Source organism: Asparagus officinalis, chromosome 4 (genome assembly GCF_001876935.1).
Source record: "Asparagus officinalis chromosome 4, Aspof.V1, whole genome shotgun sequence".
Classification (NCBI taxonomy): Eukaryota; Viridiplantae; Streptophyta; class Magnoliopsida; order Asparagales; family Asparagaceae; genus Asparagus; species Asparagus officinalis.
This window is the reverse complement of record NC_033797.1, coordinates 144728624-144751660: the sequence shown is the minus strand read 5'-3', so window position 1 is coordinate 144751660 and position 23037 is coordinate 144728624. Positions and strand designations below refer to the sequence as shown.

Here is a 23037-nt window from a genome sequence, read left to right as displayed (position 1 = left end):
TCCTGAGGCCATAAGCTGGTGGAAGAAGATGGTAGCAAGATGGCCCATACAGCTTGGGTAAAGGGACATGATATAAACAGGTGATCATGGGTTTCCATCATCTGGCTATAAAGTGGGCAAGATAAGTCACCCGTCCAACCTTTTTTGAGCAAATTATCCTTTGTTTGAAGCTTTTTCTTGCTTAGAATCCACAGGAAGGTTTTAACCTTGAGGGGGATAGGGGTTTTCCAAATGAAATTGTAGGAAGGTTTTAACCTTGAGGGGGATAGGGGTTTTCCAAATGAAATTGTGGAAAGGGGATAAAATGCCTTCTTTGATGAGGATGTCGTATAACGATTCACCGAAAATGAATTAGATGGGTTGAGAGGCCATAGAATGGTATCAAATTTGTCGGGATCAGGCCTGATATGATTAATGAAGGCAGATAGGTCGGAGATATCTTTTTTGTCTTCTATGGAGATGCCTCTCCTCAAAATAGGTTTCCATATCCAAACATTATTCTGCCATGAACCTTGGGAGCTGATAAGGCTAGACTGAGAGAAAGCTAGATAGAAAGCTTTGGGGAATAAGCTGCTGAGGGAGTTGATACCCGCCCACCTGTCCAACCAGAACTTGCATGAATCTCCTGATCCTATTCTCCATTTGACAAAGCTTATGAAAGTTGGGTAAACTGTTTTGAGATCAAGAATGAACCTGGATGCATTGCTTCTAGGATTTACAATAGGATTAGGTGATCTGGAAGGATAGATGGAGAAGATGACTTTACTATTGCTGTGTGTGAACACCCACAGGTGCTTTTGTTCTCTTATAATGCCAACCTTATTGGGGTTGCCAGTCTCTCCTTGAGAGAGATCCTTTTTTGAGGGGGAGACCAAGATAGGTAAAAGGGAGAGACCAAGATAGGATCCTTGAGAGAGATCCTTAGCCCTTATTTTTCTTTCCTGTTTTCCCCTTATTTTTATTTTTTTTACCTTTTGCACTTTTAGAAAATAGATTGTATTTTGATATTTAATTGGAACCTTCCATAAAATCATATTTTAATTTATGTCAGAGCTCAATAACTAGAGCTTATAATTGAGAATGAGATGCGCCGCTTATATTTTATATTATCTATTTTACTTTAGTATTCATTGCGGAAATCTTCTATTATACTATAGCCTAATTACTGATAGACTATTTGTAATTATATTAGTGTGGACAGATCCGTTAGTGAACGTTTTTTTTCCCTTCTTTTTAAGAGTTAAAAAAAAAGCCATTCGGGAGGAGTCTATCCATACCCGAGCAAATAGTTCATGGGGGTCTATCTACACGACTTAGAAGTATAAAAGTTCCATCACTATTTTGCCTTCTAATATAACTTGAAGGAATACTAGGGGTGTGCAACGGTCGGTTCGGTTCGGTTTTTATCAAAATTTGAATAACCGAACCGAACCGCCTATAATTCAAAACCGAACCGAACTGTTGCAAGTCGGTTCGGTGCGGTTCGGTTCGGTTTGTTCGGTTCTAACTTCATCAAACTTCTTATCAAACAACAAACTGTGTTAAAAACAAATATTAACAAAGTAAGAGATTATGAAACATTAAACACTGATATAATGATATTATTTTCAACCCATAATGATCCAGAAAATGAGTTTAGAGTTTGAGTCTTTGACTCTTTGGGGACGGGTCGGGTAGGGTTTGAGATCAGAATGGATGGTATTACACTATATTCGGTCGGTTCGGATCGGTTCGGGTTAAAAAGTTTTCAAACCGACCCGAATCGTCCTACTCATAAAACTGATTTTTTCGGATCGGTTCGGGTCGATTCGGTCGGTTTTTTCGGTTTGGACTGAACCATGCTCAGCCCTAAGGAATACATATATATTTGAAAATGGGTATAAATAGGGCCTTGCGCAACCAAAATTTAGGGTTGTTTGGTAAGTTGTAATTACAAATGCATCAAATATTGCATATGATATATGTTATACATTAAATCAAAAAATTTCATCTGGATACCATTATTTTTATTTAATGAAATAAAATTTCAAATCTATATCCAGTGTGTGGTTAGCTACAAAAGTAGTTGGATTTCCATATATGTTTACACAAAATATGTTCACACTGTAAATCAAATGTTTGTTTATCCAAAATAGTAAAAGATGATACACATTTATTTTATTTATGTTAACTAACTTGATGCCATGATATTTATTTTTTAACTTTATATAAGGTAATTGGGTTTTGCTAACCATTACTTAAGGGCAATGGATAAGGAAGAGAGATAGAAAGGTGCGGGTGAAGAGAGAGAATGAATAAAAAGCATAGGGCCCCACTCACATTTTCTTCTTTGAGTTTTGCTACAGGCACCCAAAATATGGGACCAATAGGGGGGACAAGTGAGGTGTCCACCTCCTATTGGATAATGAGTTGACCATCATTAATGATGACCAACTCATTATCCAATAGGAAGGGGACACCTCACTTGTCCCCCCTATTGGTCCCATATTTTGGGTCCTTGAGGAATTTTTCGAGCTTTGCTACAGAGACCTAAAATATGGGACCAATAGAGGGGACAAGTGAGGTGTCCTCCTCCTATTGGATAATGAGTTGGCCATCATTAATGATGGCCAACTCATTATCCAATAGGAGGGGAACACCTCACTTGTCCCTTCTATTGGTCATATTTTGGATCCTTGAGGAATTTTTCTTTTAACAAATGAAAATCCAATTTCCATTTATAGCTGCCTTGTTGTAAATTTTCTTGCAACATTAGTTGTTGAGGCTCTATTTTTGTGACAACCAAACAACTCCTTGAATATAGGATTTATTCACCCAACGAAAAGCAATCAGCTCACCGTAAATACAAGCTCGAGAGAAACTCAAAATGTTCATCTTAACATGTCACAAATTAAATCCGCCAAAACAAGTAATGATCATTATTAAGCTTCTTTATTTCTTTCTCCGCCAATTTTAAATGAGGACACCACTTATTTTCGTTACTGGATTTAACAAGACAAACACGATTCCAACGAAAGTATTGGCAAATTATTCTGTTGGATGTAACTTAAGGTGCTAATCTAAAAAATGGAAATTTTAATTGTCCTATTTCAATGCACCCACTTGGATTTCTAAATTACATCTCCTCTTGGATTTGGCGTGTTTTCTCTTAGATTTATCAAGGTTTCAAAATTTTCCCATTAAGTGATAAAGATTTTGTTTCCATCTTTGAGTACAGAATGGCCAACAAATAAACTTAGGTAAAAATTTTTGAACGGTTTTTAATTTTTTATCCGGCAAAAACCATGAAGGATTGATAAGTAATAAAGCATTATTTATTAATGCTATCCATTTCACTTTCATTGCCTATTATACCCTCCAAACTCCAGCAATATTTATCCAAATCATATCCTTATGCCAACTACTTTGTTTTCAGGGATACCGCATTAATACAAACGGTTTTTCTATAGAGTGCCCATGGACACTCTATAAGAGAGGAGAGAGATGTAAAGAAATGAGCAGCTCATGGGCTTCCCTGATTTGCATTAATTTATGTACATAATTCATTTTTCTCTATTTCTCTGCTTTCTTATAGAGTGCCCACTGACACTCTATAGAAAAACTGTAATACAAATACCAACTAGTAACATTAATTAACAAAATCCAACTAATAGCATTAATTACAAAAATCTAACTTCTACGCCTTTCCCTTCAAAAAATGTCCTTGTAAAAGCAACAATAGCCCTCTTTAATGATTTTGAGGAAAACGCTGCCAACTCAACAGTCACAGACAATGCACATTAAATAAATAAAATAAACTAAATAGGATCCCCCTCCAAAAAAAAAAAAAAATCTTATAAGTCGCATGAAATAACTCCCTTAGTTTAGAAACAATCAAATATATAAAATTATATAGCACAAAACTCTTATCACTGACTTTGGACAGGGAATTTAAAAAAAAAATATATAGATCCAGGTTTTGATTCATAATAGATCATATCTTTTTCTTGCAGTCAGAACAAAACACGTATTTACAAGTCGCTCTCAAATTATTAATAATTAAGTAAATAAATAATTAGCGGAAATTATAAATATCTGCGCTCTCAAATGAGAAGCTAATAATCATAACCGCATCTTTTGATCTCCCTCTTTCGAATCTTCCGCTTCTTCTTCTCTCTCTCCCTCTACAAAAATTTTCTCTGTCTAAAAAAAGAAAAAAAAAATCCTCTCTGAGAATGGAATCGTGAATCTTGTCGGATTCGGGTCGCGATGCGGGCGAGGGAGATGCACCCGCTCTGCTGCATCTCGATCGATTGCCCTGGGATAGCGGATCAAGATCCGGATCCTGAGCCCGCTACCGACAATGCCGACGGATCCGACGTCGTCGTCGCCGGAGTCCTGCAGAAGTGGACCAACTTCGGCCGGGGGTGGAGGAAGCGCTGGTTCTCCCTCCGAAACGGCGTCTTGACCTACGCCAAGATGGGGCCGAGCAAGGATCAGGATCCGAACGCGAATCCGAATCCGATTCCGAGTCCGGATTTGGATCCGTCGCCGGAGGACGTCCGGTTCATTGGATCCGCGTCCGCCGCCAGGTCTCGGGTCGGGAAGCAGCAGAAACCGATCGGATTTGTTTATCTCAAGGTGAGGGATCTCGAATCGATCGATGTCTTTTGGGTTTTATGTTTGTTGCTAAATACGGAGACGATTTTGTACTGCATTCTTCCGATTGGGCTGGATCTTTTTCTTTCCTTTAGAAGCGAAAAAAAATTAGATTTTTTGATGGGATTTTTGTTTGGAATCAAACCGTATAAGGAATGATTTAAACTCTACATTGTTCGAAACCTAACAAGAAGTTATATTTCTTTCGGTATATTTTTGGAATGAAACCATAGGAGGATCGGCCCTTCCTTAGCTTTCTGAAAAAAACTTCGAGCATTTTGTTGGATTACAAATCTACAACCCTCTATCACAATTTCGAAGTTTTGATCCAGTACTGTGTTGAGTCCGAACTTAAATTTTTCGGTCCGGGAAAAAAAATAAAAACTTAAATTTACAACACTCAGTTGTCATCGCAGCCTCGGAATTTGGGTGCAATATTTTTACACATTTATTATTTGGTTCTGGAGTGGGTCACATCATTTTGGGGGGAGGAGGAATTAGATGGAGTGGGTCACATCATAGAGGGAAGAAGAATAAAAACGTGGCTCTTTTGAAGGGAAGGGATGGGGCTCTATTGAGTTTGGAAAGGCTCATGTTGTTTCGTTGCTTATTTCCTTTTGCTGGTTTACATATGTGGGGGTGTTTTGGGAAGAAGATGATGCTGGTAGGGCTCAGTTTTGACTGTTGGTTTTTTGTTTCCTTGTGTTTTTGGTCGCTGGGGGGGTGTTTTGTTTCGGGTGGGCCTTGCTGGGTCATGGTGCCATAGATTTTAGGACTGGTTTATCTGGATACAGCTGGATTATCCTGTTCGGCTGATTGGCTGTTGAATTTGCACGCGGAGGGGCAGGAGATTGGGAGATAGGTACTGGGTTTTTCCAAATGATTTCTTTTGTTTTTTCTCCATGTTTAGTTCTACTGTTCTTCTTCTTTTACCTTCGCATTGAACTTACGGCGCTGCTGTCATTGGGGATGGTTTTGACGTCTAGTATTACCTTATCTAATGCCTTTATTAACGGATTCATGAAATAAGGAGTCAAGTTTTTTTTTTACTTTCCAGAAATTGGCTTAGTGCCCCCATGGGCGCCGCCGGGGGGGGGGGGGGGGGTCAGATGTTAGAGATTAGGTTGCATGTAGGATGTAAACAAGACCTGCTGAACAGAGTTGAACTTTGGTTTTCAAATTGGCTCGTGTGGAGGGTGTTTGGGAATGCTTATTTTTTGAATTATAAGTTATGTTGCCTTTTAGTGGCTTTTGGCTTTTTTTTATAAAAATTCTATAAAAGTTGTTTGAGGTAGAATAGTAATTTGTTTGGTGAAATCTAATTTTTTTAAAGTGAGCTTATAAGCTATTTTTTTTTTCAAAAGTTGTGGGATACCGGCTTTTTAAAATAGGACTTATAAACTAACTTATTTGACATTTTACCAAACATGTAACAATGAAAAAGCTACCTTAAAAGCCAGTGTGACAAAAAAATTAGCTTCCCAAGCACCCTCTTAGTCTCTGCATATACTGAAACATCAGTGGATTTCACACATCCCTTGGATTATTATGTGGCTATATAGCATACAAGCTCTCCATGCTATAGGGCAGTAAAAATATCATCTTGTCATCTGAGATTTTTCCTGTCAGAAAGGGATCGAATAGGGAGTAAGGTTGCATGAGGATTTGACCCAGTCTTACAGCAGTTGTTGACCTTATGTCAATTCTTAATAGTACTAAGTTTTTGTCTAAGAAACTACGAATAGGAATGGTGCTTGACGTGTTACGTTACGGCCAACTACTTTTACAAATTTTCTAAACTGGGGAAAAGGTCTAGAGAAGTAGTTGAGAAATGTTAGGTTATTCATAGATAATTAATATCCAGGTTTGCGGTGCGCATACAAATAAAGAGAAACCAAAACACATCCCCAGGTAATAGAAAGCTACAAAGAAATTTACACTTCGTGTGAAGAGCTCTCGAGACGGTTTCTGTTCCCAGATATTAAGTTAGGTAACTTCATGTTCAACCCGTAAATGCTAGATAACCATCAACTTAATTATTTGCATAACTGGTTAGTTAGCATGTTGAAATAACTGACTTTTAAGAGGCAACACTTACTAATTCTCGTGAATCTTACATTGACCTGCTCTCAAGCAATGTCAGATCCTATTATCATTTGACTTCCGTTTTGTCGATGAACTTAATTCTAGCTTTGAAGAAATTGAAAAGAGTTTTCAGGTTGTATGGAAATTTGTAGTTTTTCTTATCTAATAAGATAAAGTGAGACTGTATACAGATATTACTTTGGATCTACATTGTAGGAACGAATACAGAAATAGGGATTGGATGTTGGAAAGCTTGGAAAAGGGAGGATACGAGGAACAACTAATAATATATTTGATATATTGTTAAATAAATATTATATATTATATACAATATACATAAAATTGGAAACTACTAAATTATCCGAAATCACAAATCAACTGGAAGACAAATTCACAAAATTCTATATTCTATGGCAATAGGAAGTACTTAAAAGAAAGATATCTACGTCAACAATATTTTAACATGAAGGATCTTAACTATCGAGTGATTCGATTACACTATAAACTAGTTCAACTAGAGAAATGGTGTACACATGTATTTAGAATAAGAAACATCATAGTCTTTGGATAGGCTAGACGTGTCCTATGTGGTGTCCATAATAGGTCCTCGGAGTGTCAGTGTTTGACATGGGTATGGAGCTATAGAGAAGTATTCATGCTTTATAGTTTTTAATCGAGTTTTTGTGAGCCCCATCTTTCAATGGCGCTTAATGTTGGGTACTAATTGTTGCAAGAAGAAAATTTTCAATCACAATAGTGAAAACTCAACCATGCCCTTAATTTGCTTCACCAGGCAACATAATATTGATTTTTATATCCTATGATGTACATACACCAAATGATGTGCATATCATGTGGTATGTTACAATTTACATAGACAAACTAGTATAGGTTGAGGTACATGTTTAAATAAGGTATGATACTCATCCAATCAATGTTTTAGATAGCGCTTGGCGTTTTTTGGCATCGAACATGACACCTAGTGCCTAAGTGCCTAGGTAGGTGCCTAAGTGGAACATAGGTGTGTTTTGCATCGGGAGAGGAAGGATTTTTTTCTCAAAAATTTAAAATCCTGTCTTCACCATTTTATCTGAGATGAACCTGGATCGAATTCCGATTTAATCAATTTTAACCTGATCTTTCTATTTACTATTTGGAATTGTTATGCTTAAGCATGCAGTAAAACTTATTTTAGTTGTGGTGAGTTTGCCTAGTTATCCCATGTTTGCCTAGACACTATCAAGAATTAAGTGGGTGACTGAGGTACTGCTTAGGGGTAGGAGCATGCCTAGCCCTAGGCAAGCACATAAGCTATCATCTAGACTGCTTTTTAAAACCATGTATGAAATCAAATTTAGATACGAGTATTGGTACAACTCCCATGGAAGAGAAGAAATTGAATCTTGATATGAAAATAAAATCCATCCTAATAATATGCACAAGGAACAAAAAAAAAAATCCTTCTATATCCTTATATCTTGTCTAAAGCGAACGGTTCTAAAAAGAAGTGCTTTATGGAGCGTGAAACACACACTTCAATTATACTTTTAAGTGATGAGGCGTAAGCTTCAATGGATAAAGAGTTTTTCTTTTGGGTTTCAACGTGATTACTCTTCAGAAAGTTTTGAATCCAGATTCAAATAGAGTTTCAAAAAACTTTTTCAGACATTGCTCTCATTCACACATGTACACACACATTACTCTCCTATAGTGATTGACCGCAACTTTCTTCTCTTTGTTGTATGATACGAACAATTCACACTGATCTTTGTTGCTTAAAACCTAGATACAACCAGCGTTTTCAAAGGCGCGCACCTCACTGCTATTGTTTTAAATATCCCTAACACGGCCTGATATATCCCCCGATATATCCTTTTACAGGGCTTGCCGCAACCAATATGGTCTTTAAATATTCTTTACCGTTTTTTGGCTATTTTGAGTGATAAATCCCCGATATGACCGATATATTAGCCGATATGTGGACCAATATATCTTTTTATATAGCTTGTTGCAAAAGAATATACCGTGTTTGGAATTTTTGGGCGAGATATCAAGATTTTTCCATTATATCAAATGATATTTTGCCTTAAAAAAAGCAGATCGAATGTTGCAACGTTACTTTGCACTTTTGTTTGTTTTAGAAGGTTGATTAGTGATCCTAAACATATATTATTCATATTTTGTATGCTTAAATTTCATTACATATGTTGAGATTACATTTCGATGCATTATACTATGTATGCAAACATTCATTATGGCATTCCGATATTTACCACATATCCCTGATATTTCCTCGAAATCTGTAATCCGATATGAATTTTTGGCCATCCGATATTTTTCCGATATCCGATATTTAAAACCTTGTTCACCGCGCCTCATGCGCCTTGTAATGCAGGGAGGTGGCAAAGCGCCCCACATCTGATGCCACAATGCCTTTTGCGCCTCACAAGCAACCTGACTTTGGGCAAGATGCATGTAGTACATAGTCTAGTATGTTTTTGTTCGTTAACATTTCAATCGAGTCTTTATACTCGATAACCCATTTCCTAAAAAACAAAATAAAATCCAGTAGGTGTTTTTAGTAGCCTTCAATTGAGGACCCTAACTAATCCTTTTTTACTATTTGGTTTTGCTTGGATATTAGTCTTGATTTGACGTTTGATTTGAAAAATTATGAACTTTGTCACTATATTGGATGTGTAAGTATTAGAAATTAAGCCCGTATATATTAAAAAATGATTAGCTTTCAAATTTTTTTGCATAGATCTCATCATTTCGTGAAAGCAAGTCTGATGATAGACGATTCTATATATTCTCTCCCACAAAGACTCTTCATTTGAGAACTGACTCAAAAGAAGATCGTGTGGCCTGGATTGAAGCTTTAGTGTCTGCAAGAAGCAAATTTTCACTGAATGACAAGTTATCTTTGGTACACAATGATGATGTATCATTTTCAACTAAAAAACTTAGAGACCGTATGAACAGTGAAGGACTCAGTGAGGCTGTCATCAAGGACTGTGAGCAGATCATGCAATCAGAATTCTCAGAGTTCCAAAGACAGTTGAAACTTCGGTATGAAGAGCAGCTTCACCTGCTTGGCACATTCAGGCAGCAGTTGGAGGTATTCATGTTTATCTGATTGTAGGCATTCTTCAATAAAACTATTTATACTCTTTGTGCTTTTGATAAATTTTGAGTAGTATTATTTTTGTGGAATGTCATAAAAAAATCATGGTACTTATTATATATTTTGTTAAGAACGTATCCTTTTTATTCTCCATTCATGTATTTCTTTATATTACTATTGATTTCTTCTATTTTTGCTAAGTTTTTTCCGTTATTTGTTATTTTACACAGATGTATTTTTGTAGCTATATATTTTGATAACTGTATACTTTTTTTACTGGACCTTATCCTTTTCCAATATTTGGGGTATACTTTTTTTATTGGACCTTTTCCTATTCCTATATTGGGGGCTTTTAGGGTTATCTAGTCAATGAACTTGGTTATATTTAACCTGCAATCATTAAAACTTTTGGCATTTGAAATGTTTAAAAGCTGTGCCATCATCCTTGCAAATGGAAGCAGTATGTATAAAAATGCGAGAATAACATAAAACTCCAAAAAGGTGTGATTCACTTTGAAGGCTGATTTGCATGTATAGCTTGACGATAAGGTGTTGCCATTGGGTTAAATTTCCTACAATCAGTAAAAATTTAGGATATCAGTTATAATAGAACAGCTGATGTAACACCAAAAACAAAGACTTCAGTCGGCTAAATAAATCCATGGTGCTTATTTAGCCTATTAAGGGTCATTTCCTTTGTTAGGTTAATAACTAATGTTTCCTTTCAACTTTTAATCCATATTTATTTAGGTCTGACCTTTGTTTTTTTTATTGATATGAGAACTAGGATCATACCAGTCGTCATAATTTGTGCACTTTATTGGTCGACTTCGCCACACCTAAACCATTCAGCTAGTTCTTCATTACTGTGTCCTTACTCCTTAAGTGAAATTACGTCTAATTTCCTATTGATGAACTCATTCATCTCAGGGTACTTTGCTATTTTTTGGGCATACTATTTCAAGCCTGACATTCTGAAGCATAAAAAGATGGCTGGTTGGAAGCAATTTTGTAAAATTTTCTTTCAACTTCCTTTTGATGAACTCATTCATCTCAGGGTCTTTTGCTATTTTTTAGGCATACTATTTCAAACCTGACATTCTGAACCATAAAAAGATGGATGGTGGTAAGCAATTTTGTAAAACATTCCTTTCAATTTCATCAGATTCTATGATCAAATAAAACTACAGAGGAACTTGTTCCCACTTCCATCTTGATTGAACAACGTTCTTCATGTCATCATCATGGTGAACAGATTGTCCTGACTAGCAAAATAATACCCTCTTGGTATTTCTTGGCCATAAAATGCAGCCTACATCCTCCTATCTCCTATCTCATAGTTTCATTACATTGAATTCCATACATGATACATCACTTTCCATTCAGTTAATTCTAAATCCTGTGGACTCTAATTCCACTTTTATGGATTCAGACCAGTCCTTAAGCCTTATCAACTGTCATGCTACTAGTAGAGAATAACCTGTCCTGTTGGGGCTACATCTTTAAATGGCCAGTGTGTTCATTAAGTGAGAAGGACTTAGTGCATATATCCTGAGATAGTCTCCTTTTCAATTAAATGTTCTCATGTTAGTTACTACTTCATCAAGCATAGTCTTGATCACATCAGTACTTGGTGATGCAGTCGACAATGACTGTGATAACATTTATTTTTCCGTTATTCATACTATGTCCTGTCATTTATTATTACCAAACAATTAGCAGGATTTGAGTTAAATATATATTGCAGGGCTGAGTTATGTATCTGATTGACTATTAGAATACTTCAGCCACTTAACATTGACAATTCACGTATATTTGACCCTTAGAAATTTCACTTTCTTTTAGGATGAATATAGTAATCCTTATATGTCACTGATCCATATCAAAAATTCATAATTTTATATATTATCAAAATTTTAACTTATAATTTTTTTTCATATATTTTCATTTCTATATTTTAAGAAATTTATAGTGTTTCTGAATCCAGGATGTTAATGTGGAGGAAGATTCCAGAACAATTCGTGAGGGCTCATTACAGTTGATGAAGAATGAGTTTTCTAGCTCTGGTCATGGAAAATACAGCGGTACACCTTTCCTTAATTTATCCCATTTGTTTCTTTTCTTAATGTATTGGAAGCCTTCCTGTTGGACTAGAATTATTAAGTGATATACTAGTTTTACTTGCCTTAATTTCTTCTCGTTAAATCAGCAAACTGGTGATCGAAAAGAGTATTGATTAAATTGGCAATCTCTGTTAGTGTACTTGTAGGCATCACCTACTTGCTGCTAACCAAAATACATATTGCTTAGAATGCATGATATAAAGTTGAGGTTATATGTGCCTGGCATCAGCATTATACCAATACTTACTGAAACAGACTGAAATGCCAGAGTTGCTGTCTATACTCAGAAATAAGGAATGAATTTTTGTTTTTTGAAAAGGTAACCAATCAACATAAATGAAAACATGGTTGTAGAAAATAATGAATTAGAGATTTTATTGATGTGTGTGTGCACTTAAAGTTCCGACATTTGGGCACCTGTATCGGCCATAGGTTTATTATGATTGGCAAAGTTTCTCATTTATTAACTTTCAGCAGAGGTTGTACATGAAGTCTATTCAGTGAATAGTTAATAGGTCTGAAATGGGCTATCTGTTGAATATATTTTACAAGTTTCCATTTGGCTTGTTCCCTTATCTCTTGGAAGAACAGGAATATTGTTTTTTCCTTGTGAAGGATAGAGTGCGAGTATCTTCGGATGTCTGAGAATGCAGAAGCTGCTCACCACCTTTGCCTATGGAGGCTTCTGCAATATGCTTACTGCACTTACCAGTCTTGCTATTTTCTTAAATCATTGGAGATTGGTTTTACCATGTTGGGAGTGTACACAGTTGACACACACAGGCACATGAAATTTGCAAATTGGCATTGTTCTCATTTTGCATTTGGGGGTTGCTTAAAATTTTTTTCGCCTCATCTCATTACTCTTTCATTTTCAACCAGAGTATAGTGCGACAGAATCATCTGAGGATGTGGAAAAGCAAGAGGCTGATGACTCTTCAGATGAAGAATGTTGTTTTTTTGATACAAAGGAGGGTTTTGCTGAATCTCCTATTAATGGTCCATCTTTGATGCTAGAAACAGACCATTGTAACACTGTTTGCAGAAGTGAAAATCACGGGAATGATCTGAACATGATGCATATTGATGCTGGATATAGTGATCTTAAGTTTCCACATGTAGAAAGGCGTAAGGAACTGCCACAACCTATTGAGAAGGAAAAAGGTGTGAGCCTTTGGTCAATAATTAAAGATAATGTTGGAAAGGATCTCACTCGAATATGCCTCCCTGTTTACTTCAATGAACCTCTGTCATCGCTGCAGAAGTGCTTTGAAGACTTGGAGTATTCCTATCTCTTGGATCGAGCATATGAATATGGAAAGATGGTATGCTCATGCGAGAAATCTAATTTGCGTCTTATTTCTCGTGACAATTTTGCTCAGTTTTCATAAGCTGTTTTTTTATGGATCGCAGCTGCATTTTTGAATCGTCTACTGAAACTGCATACTGACACAAGTATTCATTTTAGCAATTTCTTAATCCAACTCATTTTAAGTAAATAAATAATTTATAAATGAGAGCAGCAAGGATAATCCCAGTAAAGTTCACCCCTTTATTTAACAAATTGCTTTTGTTGCTAAAAGTATGTATATTCTTAAATAATAACAGTATCTTGAAGCTTTATGCAATCGTGGTAAGCTTGGAAGCTTTGATAAACAAAAAAATGTGTCGGTATTTATATTGTACAGATAAAAAAAATGCAAGAAAATTCATATTGTTGGCACTTGGCACTGATATCATTGTCGAGGATAAACCATACAGATTTGGCTCTGATGCCCTTTCCAACTTTAGTGGGTTCTTAAGGTAGTCACAATTTGGTTTTAAGGCCCAGCCTACTTGTTTGACATCAAATGGATGAATGGCCATGTCATTAAAATTGATTGGTTCTATCACAAGTTTGAATATGTTTCTTTGTTACTCCTCATATTTGATCATCTTGCAATTATGTCCTTATGTAGTAGTGAGGATTGAGGATCCTCATTCTCTTTGAGTAAAAAAACTAGGATATTGATGAAATCTATAGAGAATTATTGATCTTTGACTTCACCATTTTTCAAGTTTAATTCCAATTTATTCAGACGGGCTTCTACCAATTGTAGTCTTGCTTAATGTTTTTTAATTCGTTGACCCGTCTCTGGATCCATGATAGAGATATCCACAACAGATTCCTGGTGCAACAATCTTAATTGGTAAAAGTGCCAATCCAGAACACAATCTCAGTGGAAGGAACGATAGAAATTAAAATGTTCGTTTTACCTATATAAGTTGAAAATTTTTCTATGGAGAAATGCAAATCATTGGTATGGGGGAATATTTATGGGGGAAAGTGGAGAGCCTAACATATAGATATTTTTGATTATTTTTTCTTGATGTTCACTAATCTTCTCATATTCTCAATCTTGGCAGCTTCTTTGGAAATTACATTTTCCCATTTTCTATGGCTATTCTTTTATGTTGCTTTATGTTTTCTAATTCCTGTATCCAATTTTATCAGTAATCATCTTGTCCTGGGTAATCCAAGCATGATTCAACCATGAGAAGAGTTATTTGAATGCGTATTTATGTGTATATAAATGTGGAGAGAAGTATGCTCGTGTATAAGCTTATGCATATAGATGAAATGTTTCCATGACTATCAAAATGATCCTAGTACCCGTGACCTAAAACAGCACGCAAACACATACCTCCTCATATTGCTGACCAGCAGGCAATTCAAAGCGTTCCATGGATGTAGTAACCTTGGTCAAGTAGTCATACTCTGAGTTCTTTAATTTGAAGTAATGCTAGGTTCATTTGTGATATTATTCTTCTTATTGCTCATGATAAATGATGGACAAGCAAAAGTGAAACCATCCTAGGTATTTCTTGTCTATCATCATGTGATGTGCACTATATATTAGTTTTGTCTTGCCTTTTGATAAGCTACATCTGCATCTTTTTCCTCATGCTTTTTCCAAGTACTTCAGATTCTAAAGCTTTCTCTAGCTTGTTAATTTAGAAATCATCCCTTCTCTGATCTTAGCCACTAATACATTACCATCATCAGGCAGTAAACATGCATCATGAGACCTTATCATGAATGTACTTGATATGCCTAGTAACTTCATCCATAATCAATCCAAAGAGATAAGGACACATCAGCAAACCAAGGTGTAGACCTCTGAGAATTGGTGGTAGATTAGTCTTACCTCAGTGGATTTCACTTCAATTGATTACTCCGTTAAGTATTTTTATTACATTACAAAGCACTTGTTTCTTTTCTAAAATCCACCACATTATGTCCAAATGACTATATGATGCTTTTCAAAATTAATGAAACTATTCCACTGACCTCTAATATGTCTTTCTTACACTGAGATTCTATGCTTTTTATTTAGGGAAACAGTGTCATGAGAATGCTGAATATAGCTGCCTTTGCAGTCTCTGGATATGCTTCTACTGAAGGCCGGCCCTGTAAACCATTCAATCCTCTGTTAGGGGAGACTTATGAAGCTGATTTTCCCGAAAAGGGACTTCGTTTTTTCTCTGAGAAGGTTTGTTGTTGAATGTCAAGGCATCTTTTCTTCCTTCTAGCATTATTGTAAGTTTAACAGTTTTAATTATATGCTTCTAGTTATATCTGATTAAGAAACATCTTTTATAAACATCATAACTGTGATTGTGAAATTTTGTATTAGTTTGAGGTCTCAAGTTAATGAATCTGACATGATTGTGATGATCTCCTGTTACATGGGTCTGCTGAAGGCTGACGCCATTAATATGTGCGGTGCATCTGACAAGGTGAGATCATTGTCTCAAATAGTGGATGTAACAAGCATCACTATATAGATGATGATTGTTAGAACACATTTTAGTTTTTTAGCAGCACACTAAGATCATAAAATTATGTGATGACATTTACCTTCAAGACTCTGGTGGCATGCACAAGGACCAATAAGGTGTCAGAAGAGCAGGTAATGGCTAGTGGCAAGGACGATATAAAATTTCTATTGCAAACCCAATGTTTGAAAGGTTCATATAGGTGAAGCATAGTGATTTATCAAGTACAGGTAGAATTGGTAGCTTCAGCATTTAGAACAAATGATGCTTCAAGGAAACTATTTCAGCATGATACATGACCATCATCAGGTTACTCCAATAGCGGTTTCACCTTTAGAATTAAGGTGCAGCTGTTAACATCGGTGGTTTTGCCATAAACTTTGAGAGATTGGAAAACTACGCACGTTATACAAGCCCATTATCTGGATTCTCCAGTAGATGTTCTAGTTTTGAGATTGAAATGGAATTGTGGGCATAATATTCTTTCTGGAATATTTAGTGGATTCTAGGTTAAGGTGCAGCATGAGGCCTATTTTGGATTTCTTGGGAGGTGAGGATGTGAATACAAGAAAATGTCCGACTCAAGGTGGTGATAGGATGGTGTCTCACTGGTTTAAAACCGAGGACCGAGTCAATGGACAGATTCATGTTCACATAAGGTGTGACAACTTGGTTATAATGGGTCTTAGGGGGAGAGACAAGATGGTACAGCCAAGAAAGGAAAATAATGAACGAAAGCATGAAGTTCCAGTGCCATTCAACATGGGATAATTGTATTTATGCCTTGCAATCAAGGGAAAAAGGGAAAGGTAAAGAATGTTACTTCAAGATAGATATATGAAAATAACATATGAAAGGACCACATAACATATGTGGTAGTTCTAGTTTTTGATTAAAGTTGGAGCAATTGACATGGTGTACCTGTTGTAGTTTTGAGGGAAAATGAGTATGCACATGATAAAAAAGTTATGTGGAGATAACAAACGCAAGGACCACCTAATATATGTGGTAGTTCTAGTTTTGATTAAAGACGGAGAAATTGACATGACGTCTTTGTCGTAGATTTGAGGGAAAAGGAGTATGCTCATGATAAAGAAGTTAAGGTAAAGAATGATGCTTCAAGGTACATCTCTGGACACAATAGAGTTAACCATCAAATTACTCAAATGGTAGCTCTATTTTTTGGATTAAGAGCAATTGACATAGGTGTTTTTGTCCGTAGCATTAAGGTAAAATTTAAGACTCTTAAGAAGTATGCATGTGACATAGAATATCATCAGGTGATGGACAGTTTTAGTTTTGGAATTACGGTATAGTGATTGACATAACTGTCTTTGTGGTAACTTTGGAAGGATCCAGAGTTAAGATGGAGAAAAAGGCTTGTGTAACGTCAAAAAGGTAAGCATGCAAACACATGAACAACTCCAATTTAGGGTGATGGAAATATGATATCTTACAGTTGTCAATATAAGTTGCGACAAGTTGTTTACAGTAGGGCCCAATGGGTCATAATAATGAATATGTAAGTAAGAAACAATGAAAAAGAATACACGTCGGAGTATCTCCAATGTTTGTCATATCTTGAATATAAGCAATAGAGATATTTGCTTTTGTCCTGTGATCAACCCAAATGCGAAAGTTATAGGTGTAAGGAATTACCACTTAAATACAGAACTGGATTTGAAACAAAATTAGAATTTAGAGCTGTGAGATATTTGGATTTCTTGGATCCTAAATAAATAGTAATGATTTATGACTATTTAATGGTTAGCAACGATACTAAGGAGGGACATAGAAGGCCTCACAAACTAGTGAAGTTCCTAAGATAAAGATTGTGAACCCATGACTAGAAGATGAAGAGAGTGAAGAAAGGAGTAGAGGGAGCTCAATATTATATATTTGAACATCAATTCGAGGTAAGGTGCTGTACATCAAGGTGTCTCGATTTATTATTAAGGAAATAAATCTTTTCATTTTTGTAGGCGATGATGGGTGATTACTCAAACTTATATCAGGGGAAAAGGTGTTGTTTGACTGCTTTCTTGTAATCCATGTTAATATAATGGTATCTCTATAAAGCAGTCCCGATAGTTGAAGGTCAGATTTGCCGGGACCACATACAAATTTGTTTTGATTGCATTCTTTCTTGTAATCCATGTCAGTATAGTGATATCTCTATAAAGCAGTCCTAATAATTGTAGTTCAGAGTTGACTGGACCACATATACAAATCTTTTTCCTTGTTGCTTATTCATGATTGATTATGATTGCTTTGTGTTGATGATGGAAAGATCATATGTGACTGGATGAACTGGCCACTGATTGTTAAATACTGAAAAATGTAGATTTTGTACATAAATACAGTCCGTATTTTAAGGTAGTGACCAGATTTTCATGCTAAGTTGGTGAGCAGATAATTATGTTCTATCAAGTAAATGTAACTACGACCCAATGATATTCTTGAAACACTTCTCTTAGTCTTCGTTGGGGAGTAATTGGTCCTCTATGGAGAGTAAATGATCCTTAAAACAGATATTGACCACCAAATTAATCCAAAATTTTATCTATTAGTTATCGACCTCCATAGTCCATTATTGTATTTCTCCTAAAAATTTTCCAACGTGAGACTATACTCACATATGAATTCCAAACAATCTCTCCCTCCATTTCTATATGTACACCAAACTTCGCTCCCCTTTGAGTCACCATCTAGTCTCTGATAACATTTTGTTAAGCATTAAGTGGACCCGTCTTAAACAGATGTTAGTATCACATTAACCCTGAAAGTCCAAGCGAAGCTACTGTTAGGAATAAACTCAAATTTCTGTTTAAGACCATCACTCACTCCACATCTTTTCTATTTCATCCTATTTGCATATTATATTTCCATCATCAAACACAAGCATAATCTGTTTGGGAAATCCTTAGCACTCGCCATTTGCATTTATGGACAGAGAAATATATTTCTGTTATCTACTTCATAAAGCACATGCTAATATTATAATGACTACAAATTTAAGATCTATTTATTTCACAGATTTTAATCCATTCAGGATGAACTATTGCTCTTTTTATTGCAGCTGAAGTTACATTTTCTAATTCATTCTAGAGAAAATAGAAATACATGTTTAAGTCGTCATACTTGCATAACAGTTGCTGATTTTTTGGAGGCCAGAAGTTACATTCATAATTGAGACATAGAAAATGCTTAGTTCTGGATATGAGTGAATGTATCATCTTCATTGTTAGGTTAGCCACCATCCAATGCTCATTGCCTGCCATTGTGAGGGAAGAGGTTGGAGATTCTGGGGAGACAGCAATGTCAGGAGTAAATTTTGGGGCAGATCTATTCAACTAGATCCTCTTGGTGTTTTAACCTTGGAATTTGATGATGGTGAAATATTTCAATGGAGCAAGGTCTGTAGCAATGTCATCTTCATATTTATGGTATTATTTCGGCTGACATATGATTGGCAATATCCATTTTCTGTTCTTTTAGGTAACGACTAGTATCTATAATCTCATCCTTGGTAAAATATACTGTGATCACCATGGTACAATGAGCATACAAGGAAACCGCCAATATTCATGTAAGCTTAAGTTCAAAGAGCAATCTCTTCTTGACCGCAACCCTCGCCAAGTAAGATCTCATGTTAATAGATGTCACATTGTGTATCTTGTCTTTTTAATGATTGAGGACTAATTGTTCCTTATAGGTGCAAGGCTTTGTAGAGGATACTATGGGAAACAAAGTTGCTGCTTTGATAGGGAAATGGGATGACAGCATGTACTATATTACTGGAGATGATGTTTCTAAAACCAAGCTATCAACAGAGAATGCCACTTTGTTATGGAAAAGAAACAAACCTCCTGAAAATCCTACTCGGTACAACTTGTCATCTTTTGCAATAACACTAAATGAGTTGACACCAAACCTTCAGGTAGAGAGACATAGAAGTCAACTGGCTGCTTTCCAACAATTTGCTTTTATTTGTTCTAGTTCTGATCTTGAATATTTGATAATCTATTAAGGGGAAACTTCCACCTACGGATTCAAGACTTCGTCCAGATCAAAGATATCTTGAAAATGGCGAGTATGAAAAGGCATTTGCAGAAAAGCTTCGATTGGAGACGAGACAACGGATGGTACTCTCTAGTGCAGAGGTTATATATGTGATTACCGGTTCTAGTTTGATTATATTAATCTAACCTTGATGTTGTTGTTTCCTTTGAACAGTCACGTAAATTGCAGGAAAATGGGTGGAAACCGAGATGGTTTCAAAAGGACGACAAAACTGGGACATTTCGCTACATTGGCGGATACTGGGAAGCAAGAGATCGAAAGAAATGGGAAGATTGCCCCAATATATTTGGTGAGTTCTCAGTTGATCAGAATGTTACAAATTTGTGATTAACACAAGGCGAAAGTATTAGGTTGCAACTATGTCAATAGCCTAGAGATCGTTGGAGATTCTAGTAATTTTTTGGTGCAAGCAATTCACTTGCATATACATTAGACGAAACTCGCGGAATACTTGAAAAACAGCGGAATCACTAATCAAAGTGTGCATATATGTAATTTTATCGTTTTCCTCTTCATCCTTCTTTTCGTTTCAAAATTGACAAGGTGATGGGACATTAGATTATAGTTTCTTGCTGGAAATCACCAGATTGTTTGAACACTTCAGATTGAATTGTTATATACTGTTTTTTTTACCCCCTCCATTTGAAAAGTTCTAAACATTTAATTCTATCTTGTGACCCCTGTAACTAGATGTTTTATTTTCAAGTATTTAACTTTGTTGGGCCTATGGTGTGAGCTATATACAGAAGACGTCATAGCGGGCTTTTTTTTTATCATCCGTTTGCTTAGGGTTTGTGAATGGTAGGATTATGATGACTAATTCAAGTACAGCAATTAATCAAGTGAGATTAGATGATGAGCCTAAGACTACAAGGTCAACGACCCAACTTTTATTTCGTTGTAACTAATCATAATACAATCAATTGCTTATTAATATGGCCCAGTTGGACCCTTCGGAAGTGGCATAGCGGTTGGGGCTTGGGGCCTTGTCTCAAAAGGCGGATGGTTGATCTGTGGCATGCCCGTTCTCTATTTGGGCATTGTAACACTTGTGTTATTTATTAGGGTTTGGATTAAAAAAATAATAATTAAAGGTTTTTTCGTAACTCAGATAGTGATAGAAGCTTAATGCATGCTTCAAATTTGAAAACCATACTTAACTATTACTATTACAGCTGCATAAGGGTAATCATGTAAAATTAACAGCCACCTGTAATGAATGCATGCTGCCACTGTAATGAATGCATGTGTCTGTTGAGTTCTCCAAAAGTCATAATATATCTCTCTCTCTCTCTCTCCAAAATCACATCAACTCTCTCTCTCTCTCTTCAGCATCTCCCTATCCAAAAAGTTACGGCGACTCTCTCTCTCTCTCCAAAACTCATCCCAACCTATCTAATGCTACGTTTGCCTTCAACTGCATCTCTATCAACGGTCTTCTTCAACCTTTGTCTTCAACCTTCATCTTCAACCACCGTATTCAACCTTTGTCATCGTTAAATTATTTTGACGTTTTAATGGTAAGTTTATGAAATTTGTTTGATTTTTCGTCTAAAAGGTTTAGTTTTAACTTTAAAGATCGTAGCTTTTTGTTGTAAAAGGTGAAAAATTTTCTATTTTTTGAAAAGTTTCCTATTTTTTGAAGAAACCAGTTGAAAAACGAAGGCACGTATGTGTGAATCTAGATTCACTAGATCCACACCAGTGAATCTCGATTCACACCAGTGAATCTCGATTCACTGCAGTGAATCCAGATTCAATTATGTGAGGTGTTTGTTTTTTACCATAAAAATCGTAACTTTTTGCTGTAAAAGGTGAAATCTTTTCATGCTTTAAAATTTTATAGCTTGATGATAGGCCATAACTTTGTGTACGAACGTAGCTTTTTGTTGTAAAAAGTAAAAAATTTCACCTTTTAGTCTGAAAAATTTCCTGTTTTTTGAAGAAACCAGTTGAAAAATGAAGACACGCATGTGTGAATCTAGATTCACTGCAGTGAATCCAGATTCAGTTATGTGAGGTGTTTGTTTTTTACCATAAAAATCGTAACTTTTTGCTGTAAAAGGTGAAATCTTTTCATGGTTTAAAATTTTATAGCTTGATGATAGGAAGTTTGTTGAATCAAAAACTTTTGCTGTAAAGGGCATCCAATTTAAAATTTTGCTGTAAAGGGTAAAATTGAAGTGAAGTGAATCGATGTTCACTGAACTAAATACAAACTTATATTTTAGCTTCAATATAAGTTATCGATGTTCACTGAACTAAATACAAATTTAGTTTAAGTAAAAGTCATGTTTTACGTACTCTTGAATTAAATTGGAAATCACAGATTTAGTTTTTTTTTTTTTTGCAGGGAGTTGATAAACCTATGTGACTAGACACACTGGAACAATGAATACGACGGGATGAATCTGATTTCACTTCAGTGAATCTCGATTCACTGAAATGAATCTACTTCAGTGAATCTCGATTTACATCATTGAATCGAGATTCACTATAGTGAATCTCCGTTCATCCATGCCATCCACGTGCAAACGCAAGTCTTCTGAAATCTATGAAGAGAACCTATCCCATTAGATCCATTGTTTCACTTAAGATTCATTGTACATTAATTTTATTGAATATCAATTTATATTGTTTATCTGTAACTCTAAACTAGTTGATTTATGTTTGCCTACTATCTGAATTTACCTGTACAGATGTAACATTATAATATTCAATCTAGATTAAATCTCAATTCAGTTTTTGATTCATCAATGGTGATTCTATGTTCATTGATATAATGATTCTTGTTTATTTTTAGATTTAGGCAGCTAAGATGTAAACTCAAGTCATTTCAGTATCGGATTTGGTAAAATATTTAAAAATTGTATTGGATAGTTGTAAAACCTTGAAAGGCCATAACTTTGTGTACGAGCGTCGTATTGAGACATTAATTCAAAAAATGCCTCTATCATGCAAAATGAAGGATAATTTGGTTTATTTGGTTTTAGTCAAACCGAATCACAAATTTGACTTCACCGTAAAGATACAAACGAGATAGCGTCATGTTGAGGTTACAGTTATTCAAAATAACTCATAAATTATCGATAGAATCGAGATTCATCGTTATGAATTTAGATTCAACTAGTTATATTAGAATAAGAGTTGAACATGATAATC

General features: G+C 35.6%; 1 protein-coding gene across 3 annotated transcripts; it reads left to right on the top strand.

The window, feature by feature from the left end:
- LOC109839643 (oxysterol-binding protein-related protein 2A-like) lies at positions 4119 to 20544 on the top strand. 3 transcript variants are annotated; one of them, XM_020408148.1, is made up of 10 exons: positions 4119 to 4620; positions 9488 to 9844; positions 11838 to 11934; positions 12856 to 13298; positions 15351 to 15506; positions 19041 to 19208; positions 19291 to 19431; positions 19508 to 19732; positions 19824 to 19937; positions 20029 to 20544. In XM_020408148.1, exons 1-10 carry the CDS (start codon positions 4249 to 4251, stop codon positions 20200 to 20202), a joined length of 2247 nt encoding a protein of 748 aa, XP_020263737.1. In that variant the 5' UTR covers positions 4119 to 4248; the 3' UTR covers positions 20203 to 20544. The 3 variants fall into 3 exon arrangements, with proteins under 3 accessions (XP_020263737.1, XP_020263738.1, XP_020263739.1); XM_020408149.1 differs by lacking the exon at positions 4119 to 4620 and adding an exon at positions 5427 to 5500; XM_020408150.1 differs by lacking the exon at positions 4119 to 4620 and having other exon boundaries at positions 9786 to 9844; positions 11823 to 11934.

Excerpts from the sequence above, each read along its gene's own strand:
- LOC109839643 (XM_020408148.1), top strand. The coding sequence starts at position 4,249 with ATGCGGGCGAGGGAGATGCACCCGCTCTGCTGCATCTCGATCGATTGC. Across the intron at positions 9,845-11,837 it reads CATTCAGGCAGCAGTTGGAG|GATGTTAATGTGGAGGAAGA; the intron begins GTATTCATGTTT and ends TTCTGAATCCAG. Across the intron at positions 13,299-15,350 it reads CATATGAATATGGAAAGATG|GGAAACAGTGTCATGAGAAT; the intron begins GTATGCTCATGC and ends CTTTTTATTTAG.